Source organism: Ctenopharyngodon idella, chromosome 7 (assembly GCF_019924925.1).
Source record: "Ctenopharyngodon idella isolate HZGC_01 chromosome 7, HZGC01, whole genome shotgun sequence".
NCBI classification, from domain to species: domain Eukaryota; kingdom Metazoa; phylum Chordata; class Actinopteri; order Cypriniformes; family Xenocyprididae; genus Ctenopharyngodon; species Ctenopharyngodon idella.
In genome coordinates, this window is record NC_067226.1 from 24,616,305 (window position 1) to 24,641,916 (window position 25,612).

The window sequence follows — 25,612 nt, forward strand, 5'->3', positions numbered from 1 at the left end:
TTGAAATGTTTAAAAGCAGTATTTTAATAAAAGGTCTTATAGCATTGAAAGTTAAAACTGTACAAATCAGTTTTGGCAAAAGTGTAAGTTATTGGGTATCAGTCCACTGTTTACTTGCACTGTCCTGTATGCTCAAATGAAGCCCATTTACCACAGAGCCTCTGTTATAAAACAGGCTGCCTGTTTCTACACTGTGCAGGGAGCCCCATGTCTGCTGATGTCCAGTGTGGAGGGATAAGGGGGGTGCTTTTGACACAATCTGTGGATTCTGGGTGGGAGCCATGCAACTGGTACTACTGGTTGGGCATGTACTCTGAGTCTTTGTGCTCTGAAGAAAAGCCAACTGGTTCTGTGACTGGACCAAATTCTGAATCAGACTCTGGGTCAGGAGGTGATTCTGATGGTGGGTCTGGTTTGGATGAGCCAGTGCTCTGGTCAGGTTGTGGTTTGGGTGTATCTGTAGCTTTTCTCTCCAGTCCTCTTGCTGCTGTCGATGGATCTTCATGTGTGCATTTCTACTTTTTATTTTGTAGAACATCCTGAAAAGACAATTTACAAGGTCAAAAGGAAGGCTGTACATAACTAAATGTCCAACACAAGCGTGTGTTCACTGAAAGCCATAGTCTTTGTTTCAATTGCATATTAAGTAGGCTACTGGAATGGCATAGGCAAAATTTGTTCCTACTTACTTTCCACACTGTTTACAGGGAAAGCTTGTGGGGAGTGGTGGGGTGTGAATCAGTCTCTCAATACTGGCTTGGTTAGCTAGCATCTTGGGGGCTGGAAGAACCTGTGGAAGAGTTAGATTGTTACTACAAAAGTGGTATTCCACAAGGTGTCTGATGTTGTCCTTCAAAGAATATGCAAATCAAAAGCTATAGACTTGCTTTTGAAAATTAACCATGGTTTTACTACAAGTAAAACCAAAAAAACATGGTTATTGTAGTAAAACCATGGTAACTATAAATTAACCACGGTTTTGTTACAAAAATCATAGTTTAACTATTTGTAGTAACTGTGGTTACACAAAGGTAATCAATATACAAGAAAAACATGGTTAATTTTCGTTAGGACTGTTACACTTCTATTTGTAAACTAAGTTTATTTGTATTTTTGTAATGTTACATTAAAAATGGCGACAGATATAAAGCAGAAGACATAGCACGTGTATTTTTTCTATAAAAAAAAAAAATTCTTACAGTATATCCCACTGAATGTTGTCTCCGTTTGACGCGCATGCGCGCTCGTTAAGCAAAGTCTGAAGACTCGCGTGCTGTCATTGCAAGCTTTTTCGCATTTCAAAAAGGAATAATTCGCGTGAATTTCTCTCATTTGCAGATGAGGATATAACTGTAAAATGTAAGTTATTCACTGTGGAAGAATATTTCTCAAACGCATTAAACAGCACACGCAAATCTATAAAAGCACCTGACCAAGCCACGCTAAACATTTGAGTTAGAATGTTTTGTAATAAACGCTTCAAACTAAGTTTTGGACAACTTGTTGTTTTTTTAAATGTACACAAACAAAAACAAAAAAACCACCGTTTTTCACTATATGTTGCAAGAAACGAAGCTTTGACCATATCAAAGAATATACACTAACAAGAAGCGACACTCAATAGAACGTTCCAGTGCAACACCGGCGCCCAACAACAGCCCTGCGCTTCCGCCATTTTGGGGTGAAAGCGACTCGGTAGACCACTAGTTTCTATGGCAATATCAGCTGCTTTGTTTGAGAAAAAAAAAAAAAAAAAAAAAAAAGTACATTAGCTGAAATCCAACCTGAATGATGACAACACAGAATAAAATACTATCACTAGTGATCATCAAATCCTTTTAACAGTTTATTTTACAGACTTTGTGTAAGCCTTCCACTTTTCTCACAAAACTTTTTTGCTTTCTAGAAACCCAGTCAGTTTGGATCAAAAATTCTTTGAAGTTAAAGTATTAGCATTATAAACACTGAATTAATACCAGCATATGAAATTAAAAGTATTGGGAATGTTGGACAATAAATATATGAATATAACAGCTTGATTTTGCAGTGTTGTCTAATGTCCGTTAAAGCAAAAGTGTCCAAAAGTGGGAATTATGCAATAACGGACATAGCAATGCATCATGTATTTTAAGATCGTTATGTTTGTAGAGTGATCCATTAAAACATACAATATAGCCTATTTCAATTCAGACCTAGTAGAGTGATACTATTATTACTATTACTCCACTAGGTCTGAAATATATTGTTCGCTGCAAACATGACGATCTTAAATTTATTAATTAATAAATTTTAATAAATGTGTAAAGTTGCATAAAATGGAAATGCTCAATAAAGTAGGCTAACTATGTTACCTCAGATGGGTGAATGGTTGGATTCCACAACTGGTAAAATAATACATATATAAGACAATACAACATTTACTGTAGGTGCCATAAAATTTACTGATGATTTCATTTGAAAAATGTTCTCTTGCGCTTCTGATTTGGCAGTGAAATTCGCCGATTTTGGGTGTGTAAGATGTGAAGGATTCTATGGTCCAGTTGGCATTTTCACCCCATAATGGCGGCCGCTCTACCGGAGCGCCATCTAGTGGCTGTTTCCCAAAAAGGATAAGAGTTTCGCCTCCTTGGGTTCTATACTCTTTGACCATATACACGGTTACTTCCTGGTTTTCGATAAACCAGCTTGGGCATTTCCGGTGAACTGTTAGCTGTCATTCTGTACTCGCTGTAAATCGACACAAAACCATCAATGGTTGACTTTTTAATGTTGTGTTTTTATTTTAATGCAGTTATTTGCCAATAAACCAGTTTTATTGGTTGCAGTGAAGACTTGAAGGAAGCTAGTGGGAACGTTTAAAATTGGACACGCGTCGCGCACACACCAACATTTGTCCAGAATGTTGAGGGGTCTGTAGTCTACTTTTTAGTATTGAGTTTACTGTGATTTTTTTCCCTCCCAGCCTCATACTCACCCGTCCCAGAGCGACACCCCATAAGCACCACCACTCTATATGCATTAGTTACACTCTAGTGTAACTAATGCATATAGTATGCATCTGATCTATACTAGGCCTACATGTAATTGAGAGCATTCTGAAAGACTGCTTATATGTGTGTTATCAACATGTCAATTTATTATAAGCAACACAAGACTTTAACAGCCAATGACATTTACAGCTGGAGAGACTGGACTGATTTTCTACTGATTAGAGTCAATCACCATCTAACTCAGCCAGTTAAGATCTACATTTAGCTTTAGATGTTATATGAATATGGTCCCTGGAGCATAGGTTTTATCAACTGGCAATTTTCAATGCAACTATTGCAACTAACAATGGAAAGATGATGCTTATCAGTATGTCACAATATCCCCCTTGTTTGGACTCTGTTTTGCACCATTTCCTGCCAGTCTCTCATCAGTTATGCATTTCGATTCACAAGCTTGCGATCTGAGTCAATATCAGTTATTTTGGATATACTGTATATCAGGTACAGTACACGGCAAATTTTCTCAGGAAAAAACGTCTCTCAACTAATGCTGTATAATACACATGGGAATCAGTTGGTACTACATTAATATTGAAGGTTAAAACGAACCAATTTAATTAAATTACACTTAAGGAAATTTTTATAATAATAAAGTTATAATAGACCTACTAACTTTAAAATTATTTCTACTCCAATTCTTTTTTTTTTTTTTTTTTTTTTTTTTTTAAATATAAACATTTAAATGGTGGCTGTCAATGCATTATATAGCCTATATAGGCTATTAAAGAACATTAAAAAATTATAATTAATATGTAATATGGTGCATATATTTAGCTAAATGCTCCTCTCTGGAGTTAATTTTTCTAGCTGACTAACGAGTATATGGTCACTGAATATGTTTGTTCTGAGGTAAATGTGACGTTACGTTTGTTTGTTTACTAGCTTTTTTTATCACCGTCTTTCCGCGGCTGAACACTGAGTAAGCGATTACACGAGACATGATATAAATTTTGGTAAGTTGTTATGTATCTTTTAACATACCTTTAGGTGTTCATTCATGTTAATTTCGCTCTGTAACTGGTATTAAAGCAGAGGAGAGGATCAGTTCACGTGCGTGTCAGGCTGCCACTTCTACAGCGATCTGTCATATCACATTAAAGAGCGCCAGATCCGTATCCTCGCGCTTTTTTAAGTGGATATACGGAAATCCTTTACCTTTCCTAGTGGGTATAAGGCATATACCTGTGTATCACGTAGACTGCACCATTGGAATCCCCCTAGGGAGAAATCGCGGGGGCCCCACGCAGTTGCATGCTTTGCCTGGTGGGTAAACACCCTACTGCACAAAGGCTCATGAAAAACAATAACTTTTCTTGCGACTGAATTACATAGAAAGCGCGCACCGCTCTCCCCCTTTATAATCACTGAAGCTGTCACTCACTGATTTCGGCACACTTGTGAAAACTCACATTTTATTCAATGAATCTAACTAAAGTGCAAAATAATTATTTAATTTACAGTGTGTTGACGCTTATTTTTCACACAAAAGTGTGAAAACTGATGGTCGAAATGAATTTTGCTGAGGATGAACACTATAGCGTCTTTTGTATGTTGTCTTATGTTTGAATAACTGAATTATTGCTAGGCCTGACTATTAAAGTGACTTTATTCTGATTATAAACTAAGTATTACACTATTGATGGTGTTAAAGCTACCTCATGACTTTGAAGGTACTGACACACACAGACAAGTGACATTTGACCGGAAGTTTTTTGCTGGCTTATATTATTGCGGAAGAACATTCCGTGCATATAGTCTTCGAGATTCACTATTCCGAAAGGCTCAACAGAGCAGGCTGGCAGCACCTGCTGGTAAAGGCAGTGTGAATGCAACAAAATCCCAGTCCAAACACTTTGACACCTTTTTAAATCTATTGCAAAGGTTTTCATGTAAGTGTAATCTATTAACTGTAATCTACAAATAATGAAATGCTTTTAAATATAAAGGTTCTGTAAAATTTGTGTTCTTTGTGTAGCTACTGCTTGTGTAGTGTGTTATTAGACAGGGTATGGCAAATTAGGTCAGTTAAAAGCAATTATATAAATCTCCTTTTTGAATTAAATACCAACTCTCCTATGCGAGTTTGATACGAGCTCTGAACCACTGATTCGAAGCAAATGATTCTTAAATGTTTCAAAGCTTTAATGTCAGTCTTACCTGATTGATGACGGCTGCAAGTCTCTCTTCCTCCAAACTTTCTCTTTCTCTCTCACTCTGTTTCCTTTGTTTCTCTGAAAGCCTCTTGGAGTTGTAGTAGAATTCAATACACTGTGACACCTGCTTTGTTCTCACCTGAAAGTGTGAACATGTTGAATTGCAAATGCTGTGAATTTTGAATATTTGGTGCTTAGATTAACAAATGTTTGATATATTACCATTTTATGTATAAAGGAGAAATCTTTTCCATAAATTGTAAATGCTTTATGGAACAGTCTTTGTTCACTCAAAGTCCAGATATCCGTGCCTAAATGGAAAGTGAAACCGGATTAGCCTTATTTTATAATTTGTTGACTGTAAATGTTTTTGGGAATCAAGAAATGAGTATTTACCAGAATAGTGATAGTTTTCTGATGGAGGGGAGTCTTTAAACAACAGCATCTCCAGCGCTGCCTGTTGCATAGGATTGGTGGAAAGGGATAACAGGGAAAAGAAGGAAGTTAAATAAATATTCCGTATAATTAATTTGTGGAAGACAACTTGTCATCAAATTACCATGAACATTTTGGAGAGGTAATTGTGAATACAGTCTTGTAATGTCATAAATCTATAAACATGAATATTGCACTTACTAGAATGTTTCCATTGCAACGAGACAGGCTGTGAAGAGCAAGCTCCAAATTGGCGCCACCTCCTGGTAGAACACTGGAGGCGCTCAGGTCAAGAAGATTCTCAACTGAGGTTTGAAATCACACTCATGAATAATTTTTAAAGAAATTACTGGTTGGATGATAATTTAAATATTTTTATTACCATGCTGTAAAAGGGTGTCATTTTCTTCTAACTCTGCCCAAGGTTTCCATAACAGCTCCTCCCTGACCGCTTCTTCTGAACACACCCCATGCTCTCTTCCTATTATCAGATCTGGCAGCTCAGCTTGGAACTCTGGGCCTATATTTATGCACCTTGGGTGTGAATGTGATAGAAAGTTTAAAGTCTCATAAAGCCTCATGTTTCTTAAAATGAGAGCGATTTGATACAACTAAGCAGATTCTTACCAAATCAAGAGATGAAAAAACACCATTTTTTTTTTAATGTTTCAGGGGAAAATCATTTTCAGCGGCAAGGCTCTGCCTCATATATGACACCAACGAGCGACTGAGAAGAAACAAACAAACATCGTAATGCTCACCTTTGTGAGTCATCATCTTTCCTCTCGCCTGTCCACAGTGCTCTGTTTTCCACAGCAAAGGAAGACAACAGGTTGCAGAAGAGCCCCGTTCCACTACGTGTCGGGTTCAGCATTGGAGATGGCGTATAGTGAGGTACAGTTCCTTCCCAGTTCTCCATGAGCTCTCTACTCAGCTGGATCACACTGTTGAAAGGGACTCCAGTATATACGGAACTGGGAACATTCTACATTAGGCAAAAGGGGAAAAAAACAAAGTCGCATGTGAGTGATGCTACATAAAATATTTATGTAACGCTTTAAGGCTTGTGGTTTTTAACCTAACACTTGTTACTATACTTTCAAACAATATGTAAAGTTTTTTTTTTAATGCTTCTATAGTATATAAACACTACTGTTTAAAAGTTTGGGGCCGGAAAGGTTTTCTAATGTTTTTGAGTCTCTTATGCTCGCCAACTGCATGTAGTTGATCAAAAATACAGTAAAATCTGTAATATTGTGAAGTATTAAATATAATATTTTATGTTTTTTAATATTATATATAATATTATATGAAATAGAAAGCATTTGTGACATTATACACTACAGTTCAAAAGTTTGGGGTCAGAATTATTATTTTTTTTTTTAAAGTAATTGAATGAATTAGTTCAGCAAGGATGCATTAAATTGATCAAAAGTGACAGTGAAGACATTTATAATACAAAGACTTTCTATTTTAAATAAATGCTGTTCTTTTTAACTTTATATTAATCAAAGAATTCTAAAAAAGTCATACACAACTGTTTTCAACTTTGATATTAAAATAATAAATGTTTCTTGAGCAGCAAATCAACATTTTAGAATGATTTCTGAAGGATCATATGACACTGAAGAGGAAAAAAAACAGGTTTGCCATCATAGGAATAAATTGCATTTTAAAATATATATTCAAATAGAAAACAATAATAACAAAAATATTCCACAATATTATGTAATATTATATAAAATAAAAAGCATTTGTGACATACACAACAGTTCAAAAGTTTGGGGTCAGTAAGAATGTTTTTTTGTTTTTTGTTTTTTGAAAGAAATGAATACTTTTGTTCAGCAAGGATGCATTAAATTGATCAAAAGTGACAGTAAAGGCATTTATAATGTTACAAAAGCTTTCTATTTCAAATAAATGCTGTTCTTTTGAACTTTCTATTCATCAAAGAATCTTAAAGTCGTACACAACTGTTTTCAACATTGATATTAATAATAAATGTTTCTTGAGCAGCAAATCAGCGTTTTAGAATGATTTCTGAAGGATCATGTGACACCGAAGAGAAAAAAAAAAGCTTTGCCATCACGGAAATAAAATGCATGTTATAATATATATTCAAATAGAAAACAATTATGATTACAATCACAATAATACTGTTTTTGCTGTATTTTGGATCAAATAAATGCAACCTCTGTTAGCAGAAGAGACTTCTTTTAAAAAAAATGTAAAAAATCTTACCGATCTAAAACTTTTGAACGGTTAAAGGCCAAAACTAAATTAATCAGTAAAATGTTGGTCTCATGCCTGTGTGCTGGAGGATCCTAGAGGTTTGTCTGAGGACCCAGGACTAAAGTTCAGTCCAAAACTAATTCGTGATCCTTCTCCTGGCCCTGACCCCTGCACATGGAGACCGGACTGGTGCAGAGTAGGTCCATATGAATGTGATGATTGCCCCATCTGTCAAGATGAAAAACGTGGTTGTATATTATTTAGTGAATGCTGCATGCTAGCATAACCAGCTTCAACGACAGAACATGAGAATGATGTGAAAGCCATTGATGCATCAATCTAACATGCTTGACCACGGTAACAATCTGTCTGAATGTGCAGATGACAGACCTGAGGCCATGTCATGTGATCTTCAGATGTCCCAGGCTCATGACCCAGCTGCTGCTGCACGCAGGACTGAGGATGATCTTGAGCAAGTGCATGGTTGAGGGACATTTGCAGTGAACACTCTAAGCAAGAAAAGTGCGATTCATTAAAAATCACACAATGACTACATTTCAAAATAGGTCAACACACAAAACGTTGCATTTTTGTTACCCATACCTTTCTGCAGGGAGTTTATTTGTTTCAGATGAGGGCCTCCATGCTCTGAATAAACTAGGGAGGAGTTTGACTCTTGTTGGAGGTGCTGTGTTAAGTCCAAACTGTAGTTGCCATCATCTTGTAGCTGGAGCCAAATGGGGTGATTGTACCTGCCGGTGGACGGCGAAGGAAGAGAGGGAAAGAACTGCAGCGACCCATCCATCTGCGTTTGTATCTGCGATTGGCTCAAGATCTGTCCGGGCAGGAAGTGTTGAGATCGCTTGGGAGGAGAGAAGGACGGAGGAGGCAAGGGCGTCGGAGGTGGGCTAAGGACCAGAGGGAAGGAAAGGGAATGTGAAGGAGGAGTAGAGTTGTTGAAGCCGCTCTGCTCTCCTCCACCCAGCATTCGTGAAGTGCTACGACTGCAAAACGCCTCGGAGAAAGAATCCAGTTTTTGTTGCTGATGCTCAGTTGTTTCGTAACAGTCTGCTACCTCCTGTTGGTGGCAGTGAGAACTCCAGTCGGTCTCATACACTCCAACTTGTGCCTTGTTCCTGTTCAGTCCCATAGACGACACGGGGGACGTATTCCCCCAGTAAGCAGCGTTCCCCGATTGATCTATTCCATTCAGAGCGCTCCCGGTGCCATCCGTGGCTTCACACGGCACTTCAAATGGCCCGAGGCCACTTATTGAACTTTGCTGGTAAAGATTATGACTTGACCTTTGACCTTCTGTCTGAGGTCGAAACATAGGAGCGAAGGAGATCGACTCGGGTTCGGGAGATGTATGGTCAGCCATGTGGCGTGTTGCAAATGGCTGAAGCACCTTTGAGTTAGAGGACGCTCATAGCATCTGAAAACTGAAAAGACAAACAAAGACCATAAGAAGTCATCGAAACACTTTCAACCTCATGAACGTTAGTGAACCAAACCACACGAACAACTGATTAATGGTTTCTTTGCATCTGCCTCTGTAACAACTGCTTTTTAACAGCAAAGAAAAACAGCGTCGCAGAAACAGTGAAACATCTACAGCAACAATCAAAAGACTACAAACGGCCTTTGTTTGTTCTATGTTTAGCTTGTTACTTTCTCTCTCGTCCTTCTTTCTCAGTCTTTTTTTGTCTAGTGCTTACTCACCAATGTTCTTCTTTCTTTATCCATAACCTGTTGCTTTTGTTCGCGTGCTATCTATTCATGTCGACCCGTGAGTTGTGTAGTGCGTGCGACCCAGCAATCGAAATTAAAACACAGCCACGTGTGAAAGCAGCCGCTCTCTCTGGCTCTTTCTGGCTCGTGCGCAAACACATCATACTTAAACGTGAAAACACTTTCTCACACATTTCTTTCACAGGTGCCACCGATCAAAAGGTAAGTCTTCGGTTGTCATAGAGTCACCCCCTCCCTTAAAACCCTGAACCGAAAGCCACATCCTGAGGAAGCAGTCACGGATCTCCCTCTATCTCTCTCTTTCTATATCTCTCTCCCTCTTCTGTCTTGCTCTCCTCCTTAACCTCCTTTCCTTCTCAGTCTATTTTTATCTTTTCTCCTACATCACAGACTAAAGCAATCTGTGGTATACTCACAGTCTCCCTCTTGGTCCAATGAGGGTCTCATTCATGGTGAACAGACAGACAGACAGACAGTAGAGCAAGCAGCAGAATCCAGCAAAACTTTACCACGCTTTTTTAACAATTAACAAAAGCTGCAGGATGAAAGGTTGTTGTCTTCACTGATGTTAGCAGGTTATGAGACCTTTTGGGCTTATTGTGCTTGCGGCTCAGAATGTTATCTTGAGATTCGCATCTGTTGTGGTTAGTGACTTCAGTGTAAAGAACGTAAGAGTTGTTTAACTGGCAGGTAAGGCGTGGGTGTGCGTGTAAGTGTATATGATATGAGTGAGAGGCAACGCTTCCTGTCAAGTGTGTGTGTGTCGGTCAGAGTAAGAACATGTTTGTGTATTTGTTTTTTGCTATCTTTGAACTCTCTTGTCTTTTTTGTTATTATTGTGTGGTGTGTTAAATGTTTAACTTTATTGCTTTATTAAGATTTTGTGCATGCATAAGTGTTTGTGTGTGTTTCTGTGCATGTGTTTGTGTGGGCGAAAAGACTGTGTTTACGGCAGTGAGAATCTGTGGTTGTTCAAAATCATGTGACGGGAAGTTGACCATGAAACAACGATAGAACAGGAAGTGGACAAGGGAAACCTCCGTACACCCCGCCTCCGCTCTCTCGCTCTGTTTCTGCAAGTGTATCCCTCTTATACCCACAATATAAAATTGTTTCCATACCGCATACATTGTCTCTGCACCCCTTTTTCCACCCACACATAGTGTTTCCCTCTCTTTTCTCTCTCTCTCTCATGCTATCTTGTTCACACTATTTTAACTGTTATTTCCTGAATAATAGCAGTTTGACGTAACCACTGCCTTTTTATTTTGAATGACAGGCCAGTACTACAGGTCCTCCCACTCTGTCTCTGTGCCTCGTATCTCAGTCAGAGCCATTAAACTTTGAAAAACCGTGAATCTGGACGGCCCACGCACAGGTTGTAGGTTTGGCAGTTTTGGCTGATGAGGGTGATGTTAATTCAGTGGTGAGTACAGTATGAATGTACCTGCACAAGTCACCTACACAAACCTCACCATTAGCATAATGTGGGTGAAAGAATAAAGGTGTAAGACAATACGCAGTGAGCAGACAGATTCCTGGACCAGAGAAATGTAGATTTTTTCACTCTCGCTGCCCTACTTTTAATTTTTGGCCTTTTAAATCTGCTTTGTAGAAGTTTTTAATATCCAAGAACAGAGAGTGTGAGAGTTTGGGGCTTGTTTTCATGCCTAAAATGCCAGATTTGTTCATTCTTAAATCAATATTGTATGCCCTAAATCTATATGTCATCAGATAATACTGGAGAAAGGGGCGAGCGGGTTAAGCTAAAACAACATAGGATATAATTGATGGAAAAAGGAGTGTGGAGGTTGTTTTCTAGTTTTCTGTCACATGTGTGAAAGAGTGAACAGAGGAGGGGGAAAGCAGCAGAGCGGTTTGGACTTTTTTTTCCTCTCCTTCTCTATCATTCTATCAAACCGTTTATCTTATCTATGAGACAACCTTCATAAGTGCATGCAAAGAGATCACAGATGAATGCGTTGAACAAATGAAAGAAGTGAGAAAGGAATGAGAGAAGAACTTAAACTCCTGTGGAATTTTTCCTATAGTTTAGGTTACGCAAATAAATAAATGTGCTTTTTTAAAGCGCAAATTACGTCCCCCCCATACGTACAGTTTCTCAGACTCTTCTCCATCATTTGTCTACTCCTCTCTGATTCAAAGTCAGATGTGCTGATGATGCATTTCAGGAGTAATAATTAATGTATTTAAACATCAGTAAATTCAAACAACGACAACACTGATAATCAGGAGTCAGATTTTCTAACTAATTACAACAGGCCACATGTGGCCATGAGAAAAGCTGTAAATACATGACTGCGTGAAAAGTACGTGATCTTGTACTATTGTGCACGTTTACTTCAGCTGTAGCTTCTTTAGTATTGTTGGCTCTTGTATGACGAATTGCTTGTGTTGTGAGTTTTTTTTATTATAGCAATGGATAAAAGCATCTGCTAAATGACTGAATATAAATAAATATAAATGTACAATTCAGATTCTGATACTTATGTCTGTCCATGCCTTCCCAGCTCTGAGCTGGTGACCTTTTTTATGATAGTATATACTAATATAAAATGTTTTTTAGTTTTTTAGGAATTGTATACAGTTTGATGGTGCCATTTTATACTAGCTAAAATGTAATTATAAACTTGAAATTAATCAATCAAATTATTTGCACAACTATATTTGCATATTGGTTAATAAACCCAATGACCCGAAGTTCGCTGAAAGAGGCAAAATCTGCAATTTAGATTTATCATATGTTCAGATTTGCATGAAAATTATATTTTTTGGCAATATTAAAATTTCATGGGTAGTCAGTGCTAAATGTTACGCATTATCAAATAAGACCCTTACTTAAATTATTTCTCTAAGGCGATCCTTGTCTCAAATGCGTGAGTGTTTCCCCTGAAAAAAATAAAAAAATCAGTAAATGAAAATATATATTGGAATTAATCTAGCATTAAATATCCCACAAAAGTGAAAATAAATTAAAATAAGTGACAGTTTGAATGTACGCTTGATTACGTGAATATATTTTGGTTCTGCTCAAAAGGTTTTCTATTGAAAGAATGATATATAAAATGACAATAAAGTCATAAATCTAAATGACTCTCACTATTTATTAGATTTATCACCAATATGATTAAATTCTTGTTTGTTTGTATATCTGTTTTTTTTGTGTTTGCTTGTATGTCGGTTTTTTTTTTCATATCTGTGCAGTAGACAAAAAATAGTATGTTTAGCGCAAAAGGATAAACATAAATGCATATAGTGACAGGCTTCTAAAGCAATCTGTCCTCATAACTGCTTCAATAAAATCTTGAACCTGTATTTGCCTATAATATGTAAAAGAAATTAAACAAAAAAAGCTATTGACTTTTTTTTGTTGTTTATAGATTTTTTTTTATATTAAACAGGTGCAACCTAGATTGAATATCTTGCCTTTCACCGTCAAATAGTACAACATATCCATAGTCAAATAACTGACAGGCAAGATCTGTTAAGAGAAGTTTCCTAAGGACTCCCAGAGCCTTGCATAAGTAGAAAATTCAAACCTATATCTTAATGAAGACATACCATAGGCTACTGTTGTTTTATATAAAGATAATTATAATTAATATAGATTTACTCGGAACAAACATCTATAGACTAATTTTAAAAATATATATATTTGCGTCTGATATGCGACATTTGACACTATCTGAACATGCAATTCATGTTTTACTTAACACATCAATCAGATTACATAAATCCAATTTTATGTTTTGTATTCTATTATTTTAAAAAGCATTGCTAATTTGTGGTTGGTGACCATCATCATATTCAGTTTGACCTAATATGAAATAATGATCTGAGTCTTAAAATCCACTTCGCACCTTACAAAAAGCCCAGTACCCATTTAATAGCTGAATAACAAAGACGTAACATTTTACTGTTTAAGCAGCATAACTTATGGATGTTAAAGCTAAATTTGGCCGCAGTGATCAGTATACAGGAAATATGCCCTTGCTGGATGTCAACATCAAACACTTGCTTAGACTCTTGCTTAGACATCATTTAAATGATCCAAAGAGGTTAAAGGCACAAACCAGAAGCTATTCTATTAGTAGTAGGATTCTCGTTAAGCCTAATAATTTTTTTTCGTATATATTTTTTCCAGCGTAAAGTTTAAACACTGAATATTTTGGCTAATTATATTAATTATATATATTCAGGAATCAGCATCGCTGGGATTAGTAGTCGACAGCAGCAGAGTCATGGAGGCGGTTGCAGGACATTATCCATCATATTACAGGTGAGTTTAATTACAGGTGAGTTTAATTTCATAAATAACAATTCTGAATTGCTTTTTCCTGCATGACATACTTTTCAATAATAGCAAAAATCCTCAACTTTGCTTATTAGACCCCGCTTTGTAAATATGAAACAGTATGCAAATGAATTATATTAATAAGTGACTGAGTTATTAATAATTTGCATTGTCCGCCATCAACAATTAGGTCATTAATGACCGGGGTTAAAAGGAAGAGCCTTGCACACACACACTCAGTTGATCAGGAATATCAGTCCCATAATCGTCAACATGACTCTTTAATTGCACATAAAAGGTGAGCTAAAACAGGAATTAACCTTAAAGCTACAAAATTATTTTTTAAGTCACACATTCAATAAATAATTTACTGAATATGACCTACAGAAATAGAAAGCATCATTTTATTATACAGTGTTTTTTTAGTTAAAGAGCACAGAACCAAAACTGTTTTTTCTCGCAGGATTGTGCGCAATCCAATATCATTTCTCATGAGAATGACTCACAGCGATGCGTAAATTCACAGATTATCAGCAAAATCAACTAACTATTTTGTGATTCGCAATACACAGAATGTTGCAGAAGCCACTGTAATATGCTCATGGAGCGTTAAAAATGCTGTTAAGTATTACCATATTATGCGTCTCATAAACTAAAGAAGATATACCTTAATTAAATGCAAAAAGAGGTACATTTCGGTCAAAAAGATACCTCATTTGATCCAAGTTGAGATTCTAGCGTATCCACTATACTCCAGTATAGGAGTATAGTGGATACGCTAGGCCTCAAACACGCAGATCCATGTTGCTCAGCTGAAACTATAATTGCGCAAGTCTACGAGTCTGGTGCAATATACAATCTTATGACTTTCAAGCACAAGTGAAATCTGCGTGTATCGCTTTACGTTCAAGATTACAAAACAAACAAAATGAGTGTCAGTATAACCATGCCTGTTTCTTAAACAACTGAAACAGATGTGCACATACTTGTAAAACACTACTGACATGCCTGTTTTAGTGCTCGCTAACTCACTTCACTGTCTGTTTTTTGTTGGCTTGTTCATAAACAGAGTAAGATGTTACTTACCTCTCTGAAGTCAAGGCCCACAGGACAGTTGAACTCTACCAGCTACATGCACGTCTGTATGCACGAGTGAATGAGGGAGGGATGCATGGCTAAGGTAAGACAGACACATAGAGAGACTCTGCGGAGGCGTTGGTGATGGTTAACGTTTCGGTACGGCAGTCTTCTCTTGGTTCCTCTGATCTTTTGAAGCCTTTGTCATTATGATCCTGGAAACGAGTGAGAAAAAACATCGTACAGCATAGAGAGAGAGAGAGAGAGAGAGAGAGAGAGAAAGAAAGAAAGAAAAAAACCTGTATTGCTCCGACTCAGACCTCAGTGTCAGCTCTCAGTTTGACAAAGCGCCTGTCCTTGCCCCTACATTTTTTCACTCTCTATTTCTTATCCTTCTTGTGTTTGTTTGTTATTTACCGCTATGAAATGCTGTTTGGGGAAAAAAGTATTCTACAAAATTGTGTCCTATTGGTTGAAGGACATTGATATATTTGTTCCATGTTGTAATTTATGATGGTCTCCTATTCTTCCTCCAGGGTTTTCAACTGGGTCCATGAAGGTACTACTTTGGGTCAATGTAAATAATAAAGCATAATAAAATTGATACAGAATGTTGGAATAGCAGAAATGCTTTCCATACTGTACCAGTTGATTTTAGATGAAGCCTGCTAAAAGCCGTTTTTTTAGTGCACTAAAAACAAATAAAGTAACATCTCAATTAATTATTGATATAAATGATCAAAAATATTACGAAGCGCAACCGAAGTGCACCAACAGAACTAGTTTTAAGAGTTCGACTGGGTAGAAATAATGAAAATTCTGTCATCATTTACTCACCTTCACGTGGTTCCAAACCTGTATGACTTTCTTTCTTCTGTTGAACACAAAGATATTTTCAAGCACCTTTCGACTATTTATGTTTGTACAATAAAAGTTAGTGGGGTCCAAACCCATGTTGAACCTCACTGACTTTGTTGTATGAACAAAGAACATAGACTTCTTTCAAAATATCTTCTTTTTTGTTCCACATGAGAAGCCATACATTTTGGAACGCACATGAGGATGAGTAAATGATGACAGAATTTTAATTTTAAGGTAACAATTGTAGTTTCCCACCTCAATGTGTAGATGACATATTTCTGTAGGCCATTTTTAATGATAATGTTTGCTGAAATTGCAACACATCTGCCCTGTTTCATTTAAAGGAGAGTCACTATTTCATGCAGAGATTTTAAGGAGTGTGACAAACAACGGTATTTTTGATATTGAAAGTCACACTTTTGCTGAAGATGATATAGAGTTTGGTGATGATGATGGTATAGTGATAATGGAGGTGGTGATGCTTACGAAGACGATGAAACGTTCAAGATGAAGATGGGGTTCGAGATAACAGGGTTTAATGAAGTCTAGTGAATGTGAGTAGGCTGAAGCAGTAAAACCGAGAGTCAGGCATGACTGAGCATTGTTCGGTGAGGAGTTTCACATCAACAGGGCGAGAGGGGGCGTTCTCTCTCTCTATCTATCTCTTATTGAGAAGGAGGGAGGAAAAGGAGAGAGAAAAAAGAGAGCTAGAGAGAGAGAGATGATAAAGCCTGTACAAAACCCAAATCAGATGAGAAGATGAGTTTTGTGGTTCATAGTTACCAGAAATGTTTCCTGATTATAAAGGCATTTCAAGTGAATACCTTAAGTTGAATAAGATAAGTTGCTATGTGATTTGGCTCCATTTTTGAAGTCTCAAAAAACCCGATTCACTGCCGTCAAAAGTTGCCCAGAGTCAAAATGAAACCCCCATCCCCACAGAAAAGACACACACAATCACATATGTACACACACACACACAGAGACACATCTGACAAATACGTGTAACACACACAGGTTTGTGACCACACTCTGTCATCTCAAGAGTGCGACGTCGTGTTTTACCAGAAACACGTCGCTGTCTCCGTCGACTCTGAAATATCACTGTACCCCCGCTGACATTCAGATCAACACTCACATGAACAAACAGCTGTTATAATGTCATTTGAGACATAATTGAAGTATCAAAACTATTCACACAAATATTGCTCCAAACATTTTTATATAACAAATAATATTAATAATAACAAAATCAAATTCATTTAGGGTAACACTTTATTTCGATGGTCCACTTTAGACATTATACTAACTATGAGTAACTTTGCACCTACATGTCAAATAACTCTCATTAGAGTATTAATAGAATGTCTGATTAATATTTGCTAACATTATTACTTACTATGTCTGCTAACACTGTACTACTTACTATAAGTAACTTTTCAACTACGTCAACTTATTCTACTAACCCAAACCCTAACCTAACACCTAAACTAACAGTCTACTACTCTGAGAGTTATTTGACATGTAGTTGCAAAGTTACCTATAGTTAGTAGAATGTCTAAAGTGGACCATCGAAATAAAGTGTGTCCTTTTAGTCCTATTTTAGTAGTAATTTCCAAACCCAAAACTTAAACTTTGTTTAACTATACTGTTATTTACTCTCTTTGTAAAATAATATTAAAAATTGCATAAAATATCTAAATTATCATAGAGAAGGAATGTTTGCAGCAATTGTACAAAAAAGCATTTTATACCTCATATTGTCCGTTAATTGCAATTACTTTGACATACAGCTAATATTATAACAAAAAATGTCATCAAAATGATGTTTTTTTAGGAAAAGGTATGTTATGCTTAAATAGTTGTAAAGCACAAGCTAACTTAGATTCTGCGATTTGAATGTGTTTTAAACAGCAAAACGCATATGGTATAATATATTCATGTAGAAACGGTGTTGTTTTGTTCAGTCTTTATCTAAACATCTACTGACCTGGGTGTTTTTTCTCTTCTGGTTTTAGTTTTTACCAAACACTTTTTAGTTCTCACCAAAAATTTTTGCGATCTATTTATATTCTTTTGAGTACATTATGTGTTGCAACTTTACTCAATTTGACATTGATTTAATTAACATTAATAATTCTCATATTAAAAAGCATTGAATTAAATGTGATTGTGCAATTTAATGATTTCATGTTATATTAGATGAAATGCTCGGGCATTAGAAAACATATTGATTGTACTTTAAAGGGTTTTGATGGTTTATCACTCTAACGTAAAAAAGAATTCATTGTGCTCTACCATTGTTGTTAAATGTCTTCATTTTTTACTTTTTTGTACCACAAAAAAATTCTTGTCTGTGGGAGGACATGCAAACGAAAAGCCCTCAGCACCTCTTATATCAGGGAAAGTTTACAATCAGAATTAGACAAAGATTTCTTCTTGTCTTAAACACACACACACATACACACACACATTAACGTTAAATTCAAGAGCAACATAGGACTTATTGACGAAGAAAAAATGCCATAGGACCGTCAGATACTAAAGGTAAGTAAATGAGAAGTACACCATTGAAATTTCTGATTTGACCTATGACCTTACATTAACCAACACTAGATTGTCATGAAAATTAAACAAATGGGGCATCAGGTACAATACAAAATTACCAAATCTTGTAGTGTTATAACAAAAAAAAGAAGAATTCTCTCTCAAATGTAGTAGTGCAAATCCTGAGTATAAAAGTTAGTTTGTACTTCTCTGTATAAACCAAATTTAGTTATCCATCGTGTTACTTATTTCTTAAATGAAGAGCTTAGATTTATGACATGATCCTGCATGTCATGCTGACCCCATTCAGCATTGAGATGCTGGAAGAAATTGTCCTTCTTTTTTACAAGCTAAAGTGTGCAGGAAGTAATAGAGTTTTATATAGTACATATCGCGATCGCACATGACACACATACACACACCTGTTGACTTTAGAGTCTTCCTTTTCCTGCCCTGAGAATTAACGACAAATGGCATACAGCCAAGACACAAGCACACAACAATAATGTATTGTGTGCATAAAATCACAAGGAAAAAAATTCAAAGCCATACAGACAAAAAGAAAAGAAAAGAAAAGAAAAGAGAAGAAAAGAAAAGAAAAGAAAAGTCACACTTCTGCATTATAACATACACAAACATTTACAAAAAGGACATGTACAGCAGTAAATATATCGGATTTGTAGTTAAGCTGATTTATTTATTTTAATGTGGTTTTGCACTTTGTCAAACCTTTTTATTTAACTTTGTATTTCACTTTTTATTAGTAGAGAAAAGATGTAAAGTTTAATACACACAGATTGACAATCAAAAGTATGGAAGCCAATTTCTGACACAAAAGAAAAACAATCATGCTTTGGTAAATCATAATTAGAACATATCAAAATTATGACATATACCAAGTAATAATAATGAAATGAAAAGTTGAAATTATGACTTACTGCCCCGGTTTCACAGACAAGGCTTAAGCCTAGTCCCAGACTAAAATGCATGTTTGAGCTGTTTTAACCCAAAGTATAACTTGCACTGTCATATCCTACGGCCTTTTTACACCTGGTCACTTTTAATGCATTTTCTCTGATCGGATATCTATCCGATCGTGAAAAGACCAGGTGTAAATGCCCTTCGAAACGCTTTTGAGACTGAAGTGGTCCCTCAAACCACTTCAGGAGGTGGTCTGGGACTCATTCTAGACGAAACTGGATAGGTTTAAATGCATATTGTTGAAACCACATATGTAAATTTTACTCCTTCCAATATGTTAAAAAAAATAAACATGTGAGCGCGTTATTAGCTATATGACATGTTATAGCCAGATATGACAGCACTACAGCAACACACTTCAGTGAAAATGAGTAGCTGAGTATCTCTTCAGCAAGCCGACGTGCAAACTGCTGCAAATGAAACTGAAAGTACGTCACTGATGCTCAAAAAAAGTAATCTTCATTAAAAGTAATGAAACTAAATGATCTTACCAGTGCTGATGAAGATGTTTCTCCTGTTGTGGTCTTTGATCTTGAAATTAGCTGATGATAAATAAAATGTAGGGCATATCTGTTGTTTTAGTTGACGTGAACTTAAATTTGCCTATAGTGCAGCAATTAAAGATTGGATTTATATTCATTCTGCGGAGAAACATTTGTGATTGTGGCCAACTGTAAATGGAACCATTTTAACAAATCAAATAGTAAAAACGCATGAGGTGTATAAACAGGCCCTTAAAATATGTCAGTGCCATTGTTTTGTCATGTTTCCAAAAGCTTTTTAAATGCCTTAATTGAACTAATTCCTAATCCTGGCTTAATCTAAGCCCTGTCTGTGAAACCAGGTCATAAATTTCATAATTATAATAACATTTTGAAATTATGACATACTAAATCGAAAATATGACTCAAAAAGTCATATTTCGACATTAAACAGCTGAAATTGCCCAAAAGTTGACAATTTAAAATGTTTAATCTCATCATTTCCAATGTAGGTTATCATAATTTAAGATTTCTATGAGATAATTGACATAAAAAGTCAAAATTATGTCTTAGTAGGTCATGACTTTAAGTCATAATTTCAACTTTTCATCTCACAATTATGACTTGGTAGGCTATGTGATAATTTCGACTTTTTGACTAAGTAAGACTACCTAAGTCATGATTTTTTTTTCTTTTGGGGCAAAAAAATGTGCTTCATAAACAACAGACATTCTTAATCACTTTAATTTCCAATTTAAAAGCTTTTCGACTTTGACCACTTAAACTTCAAAAAGGAGAAAGGCACTAAAACTAGGATTTTATGAGATCTCAGAGGAAATCAAACAGCTCTGAGACAATACGAGGATCTGTATATATGTGTCTAACCAGCATAAGGATAAGACAACAGAACAGCCTGTTTGGGCCCAAGCTCTAAATTCTGTAAGGACACCATGCGATCCACGGCTAGATTCGCAGCATCTGTGCTGAGGCGAACCTGAGCTTGAGCCGGCAGGTCACTATAAGTGAGCTTCATGGTTACAGAGTCATTTCCCCAGTTCATGCCAGTAAGGAAGCGTTCACTCTGGTCCCAGAGGCGGAGAAATGCTAATGAAGTGGTTGAACTGTAAAGGCTGACATATTCTCCGTGCAGAAGCGATCGCTCTTTTGCCCTTAGATCACTTAGTGCTTTGAAGAAGTTACGCATGGCGATACGCTCCTCCTGCAGAGCCTGAATGAGTGGAAGATGGAAAGAGCAAGACGCAGTGTGCTGGTTTTAAATTTGTAATTAGTACAGCAATGAGATCACATCTACTTGTTATGAATAGCCATGTAAATAATAATGAAAATCTACCTTTGCTGTTACATTCGTCTCTTCATCTGGGTTTTTCAAGTCCCACATTGTTTGAGGTTTTTCCTGTAAAGGAGGAATCTTAAGTCAGCAGCGTTATGACAATAACTTGGCCGAATATAAACATAGCTTTCTATGCTAAGACTAAGGCCTGAGAATAGCAGAGAAATTAAAGAGTTTTGCAGTCTTGCTGAGAATGTTAGTATCTTTATAAAGCCTAGAGTAATTTTTTTTTAAAACAGGTTAAAATTGGCATGAAATGAAAATGCACCCTATCTATTTTCTAAATGCATGTTATTGAAGTAATTGTTAACAATTCATCTGTGTGTGTGATTCATTTTTTTTTTAAACTCAATTCTTAAGTCACTATGGGGCGGTTTCCCAGACAGAGATTAAGCCTAGTCCTAGAATAAAATGGCCCTTTAAACCAGATTAACAGAAATCTGCTTTCTCTGTCATGGTTTAAAATAGTCCTAGACTTAGTCTAGTCCAGAGTTTAATAAGATGATTTCCTGGAGGAAGACTAGAGCTACTCCAGGACTAAATTGAGGCTTAAATTAAACCTACCAGAAGGCAGGTTTAACTTCCGATTTATGTTGTGTTTCAAAGAAGACACATGTATTACTTGGATATATATCAATATTGATATACACTGTGTGTGTGTATATATATATATATATATATATTATTTTTTTTTTATTTTATTTTATTTATTTTTTTTGATGCTGTTAAATACTTTATTTAAACTATTTATTTTGATTTAACACCATTGTTTCTGGTTCAAATGTGATTGCTTTATGTTAAATTGACTTGAAATGGTAATTAGAACTCACTTGATGTTTTCATTTTGAAATAACATGTTTCAGTCAAGTAACCCAATCAAACAGGACTTTCACTTCCCATCATGCTTTGTACCAGGCTGAATTGGGAGAGTAAATGTTGAAAAAGTGTTATTTTATGCATTTTTTAGAAAGATGAGAATATGGAGAGACTTCTTACTGTTTAATGTTACATTATGTAAAAGTTTTTGTTATGGTAGTGTTTTTTAGAGATTACCGTTGTGATGAAGTGTTGAGCTTGTGCTCGGGTTGAGGACCTGCTAACAAAAATTGCCTTTTTTATATAATGAAACAACCACTATGATAGTGCTTTGGATCAAACCAGTATCATTTCTAGACTGCCAGCACCGATTATCACATGTGTAAATAGTTATGTTTAGTTTGTTGCTATGTAAAGGACAAAACAAAAGCATTGATAATCATAGGATTATATATATAGAGAGAGAGAATTCATCTATTTAAATAGAATTCATTACAAACAGATTTCCAGGCATTACTTTTTTTTTTTTTTTTTTAAAGAAATGTCTCTTGTTTAGTTAAGTTTTTTTTTTTTTTTTGGATTGCAGTCTTTTTCTGCTGCCATTGTTTTCCTTGGATTTGCTTCTCAGTTCCAAGCAATTTTAAGATTTTCTTGGTTCATTCCATGTTTTCTAGGCAACCTCTTTCATGCTAATTCAGATTAGCACAGTTGGTTTTAAATGAATCTAGTTTATTTTAATTCAGGACTCCATAGTTCAGGTTTTAGTAATCTGTACTTAATCTGTGTTTCAGAAAGACATTTTTTAAGCCATGATTAACTATTCAAGATTAAGGCCTATCCTGGCTTAATTAAAACCCTGTCCGGGAAACCGCCCCAATATAAAAGAAAATATTTGTCACTACTTCCATTTCATAGCAACTTTTTGAAAAGTTTTTATAGTCATTAAAGGGATAGTTCACCCAAAAATGAAATTTGTTATCATTTGTTCCTGTATGAGCTTCTTTCTTCTACTGAACACAAAAGAAGATATTCTGAAGAATGTTGGTAACCAAACAGTTGATGGTAGCCATTGACTTCTGTTGTATTATTATTTTTTTTCCCCCATATATGGAAGTCAATGGGGCCCATCAACTGTTTTGTTACCCTTATTCTTTGAAATATCTTCTTTTGTGTTCAGCAGAAGAAAGAAAATCATACAGGTTTGGATGGATGGATGGATGGATAGATAGATAGATAGATAGATGCAACGCACGCCGCCACTGGACTCTAGAGCAGTGGAGACGTGTTCTCTGGAGTGACAAATCACGCTTCTCTGTCCGGCAATCTGATGGATGAGTCTGGGTTTGGCAGTTGCCAGGAGAATGATACTTGTCTGACTGCATTGTGCCAAGTGTAAAGTTTGTTGGAGGGGGATTATGGTGTGGGGTTGTTTTTCAGGGGTTGGGCTTGGCCCCTTAGTTCCAGTGAAGGGAACTCTTAATGCTTCAGCATACCAAGACATTTTGGACAATTTCATGCTCCCAACTTTGTGGGAACAGTTTGGAGATGGCTCCTTCCTGTTCCAACATGACTGCGCACCAGTGCACAAAGCAAGGTCCATAAAGACATGGATGAGCAAGTTTGGTGTGGAGGAACTTGACTGGCCTGCACAGAGTCCTGACCTCAACCCGATAGAACACCTTTGGGATGAATTAGCGGAGACTGCGAGCCAGGCCTTCTCGCCAACATCACTGCCTGACCTCACAAATGCGCTTCTAGAAGAATGGTCAAAAAATCCCATAAACACACTCCTAAACCTTGTGGAAAGCCTTCCCAGAAGAGTTGAAGCTGTTATAGCAGCAAAGGGTGGGCCAACTCTATATTAAACCCTACAGATTAAGAATGGGATGTCATTAAAGTTCATGTGCACGTAAAGGCAGGCGTCCTAAAACTTTTGGCAATATAGTGTAGGTAGGTAGGTAGGTAGATAGATAGATAGATAGATAGATTGCAATCCAGTAAATTACCTGTAGAGTGTGACCCATTCAATTCAAATTCCAAATCAGTAATCGAAAGGGAGCCAGTTGTTTAATTCTGAGATTTGTGCCCAAACACTGATTCAATTTCTCATTGATTTATCCATCAATGCTGTTATCCAGTCACCTCCCTTGCAAGCTTCACTCACCCCTGTCTTCAGTCCGACCTCATCTCCAGCGTTGAGCACAGGTGTGCCGGGCAGTGTGAACAGCAGGGTGTGAAAGAGCTTCACTGGCACTGCTGGAGCTCTGGAAGCCAAAGAGCCCAGAGTCCGTCCACTCAGACTCCAGCCCAGACTCGTCTGCAGGTTACCAGAGTAAAGCTTCTGTATTACCTCTGCCTGTTTTTCACCAGATTTAGCCGGATCAGGCAGTCCAGTTAGGAGCAGGTCAACACCTAACTGGTTCAGCAGGACAGAGACTTCATCCACCGTAAGACCGGTGACTGATCCCATCAGAGCTCTGAAAGTGATGAGGAGGAGAGATAGAGAGGTTTGAGTAAAGTGAAACTGTCAAAAAATATTGAAGGTTAGAAAAATAATTGGTCCTTGTAAACAAAAGAGAACAAATAGACGGAAAAAAAACATTTGACGGAGCAAGTAGCAGTGCTCATAACCCCATCTGGCCAGCAGGTGTCTCTATTTCATTAAACAAATCAGCAGACAAGAAGTTACAACAAAGGTGCAATAAAGTATTTCTGAGAAATGCTGTTGAACATTTAAATCGACATTATTTGCTAGATGTCTGTTCTGTGTGTGTGTGCTGAAAAAAAAAAACGTGTTTGTATGTAGTCCTCCTGGCTGTGTAAATAGGAAAAAAGTGGATTGGACCGATCCACTGAGCACCAAAACACTCTTGTAGCCAATCAGCAATAGGGGGCGTATCCACTTACGGCCTGCAATACCAGAGGCTGCACTTTTAGGACCGCAGCAGTTTCAGGCAAGTACAGGGGTGCTTCTCATTTCTTATTTGTGCATCCTCGTTTCCATTCCTTGCGTCTCAGCTCCACCCCCGTAGGATGTGAGGGGAGGATGCAAGGAAAGAAAATGAGGACGGCAGAATCGAAGGAAATGTTATTTGTATATTGGAATGTTCTTGTTCACCCGAGCATCACTTCAAAGCGTCATCAGCTGCGCTCGAGGGATCTGCCCTCATGTTGTTAAAGTTTGGTTATTTAAAAAATTAATAATAAATATTAATAACGCAAGATGCTCCATTGAAATATGTGAGATGTAAAGTTTATTTAAACTGCAAAAGTAAAGAATACATTTAAATTATTGTTGACAGATGTGAGGGGGGAGGAGAATATATACATGTATATAAGCTTCCTGAGAAGTCATGAGCGAGGATACACAGGTGTATCCTTTGCAGAAGTCTTTCTTGTCGAGAAACCTGACGCACGTATAAATTCTCCTCCCCATTTCACATATTTCAATGGGGCATCTTGCTTTATTAATATTTATTATAATTTCTTTTAAAATAACCAAACTTTAACAACATATGGGTAGATCCCTCGAGTGCAGCTGATGACGCTTTGAAGTGACG

General features: G+C 36.7%; 2 protein-coding genes and 1 long non-coding RNA gene across 5 annotated transcripts in view; 1 reads left to right on the forward strand and 2 right to left on the reverse strand.

Annotated features, from left to right (window-relative positions):
* On the reverse strand, positions 1-15,204 carry si:dkey-19b23.10 (uncharacterized). Of its 3 annotated transcripts, none has more exons than XM_051901291.1 (12): positions 15,024-15,204; positions 8,474-9,312; positions 8,261-8,379; positions 7,946-8,098; positions 6,400-6,623; positions 6,021-6,172; positions 5,840-5,943; positions 5,600-5,660; positions 5,426-5,514; positions 5,208-5,342; positions 690-790; positions 1-539 (listed from the first exon to the last, which is right to left on the reverse strand). In XM_051901291.1, the coding sequence occupies exons 2-12, from the start codon at positions 9,249-9,251 to the stop codon at positions 89-91; spliced, it is 2,367 nt and encodes a 788-aa protein (XP_051757251.1). In that variant the 5' UTR covers positions 9,252-9,312; positions 15,024-15,204; the 3' UTR covers positions 1-88. The 3 variants fall into 3 exon arrangements, with proteins under 3 accessions (XP_051757251.1, XP_051757253.1, XP_051757252.1); XM_051901293.1 differs by lacking the exon at positions 15,024-15,204 and adding an exon at positions 10,039-11,477; XM_051901292.1 differs by lacking the exon at positions 15,024-15,204 and adding an exon at positions 9,593-9,956.
* Positions 13,933-25,612, forward strand: part of LOC127516553 (uncharacterized) — a 20,137-nt gene continuing 8,457 nt past the window's right edge. Inside the window, exons 1-2 of the long non-coding RNA XR_007931021.1 lie at positions 13,933-14,235; positions 15,007-15,117. This is a non-coding gene — a long non-coding RNA (uncharacterized LOC127516553). The remainder of the gene's footprint in view (positions 14,236-15,006; positions 15,118-25,612) is intronic.
* LOC127516545 (4F2 cell-surface antigen heavy chain-like) overlaps positions 19,094-25,612 on the reverse strand; it is an 11,860-nt gene continuing 5,341 nt past the window's right edge. Inside the window, exons 6-8 of the mRNA XM_051901299.1 lie at positions 24,217-24,529; positions 21,237-21,299; positions 19,094-21,113 (exon numbers count right to left, since the gene is read on the reverse strand). Of these exons, the coding sequence (XP_051757259.1) occupies positions 20,766-21,113; positions 21,237-21,299; positions 24,217-24,529 (724 nt within the window). The 3' untranslated portion in view covers positions 19,094-20,765. The remainder of the gene's footprint in view (positions 21,114-21,236; positions 21,300-24,216; positions 24,530-25,612) is intronic.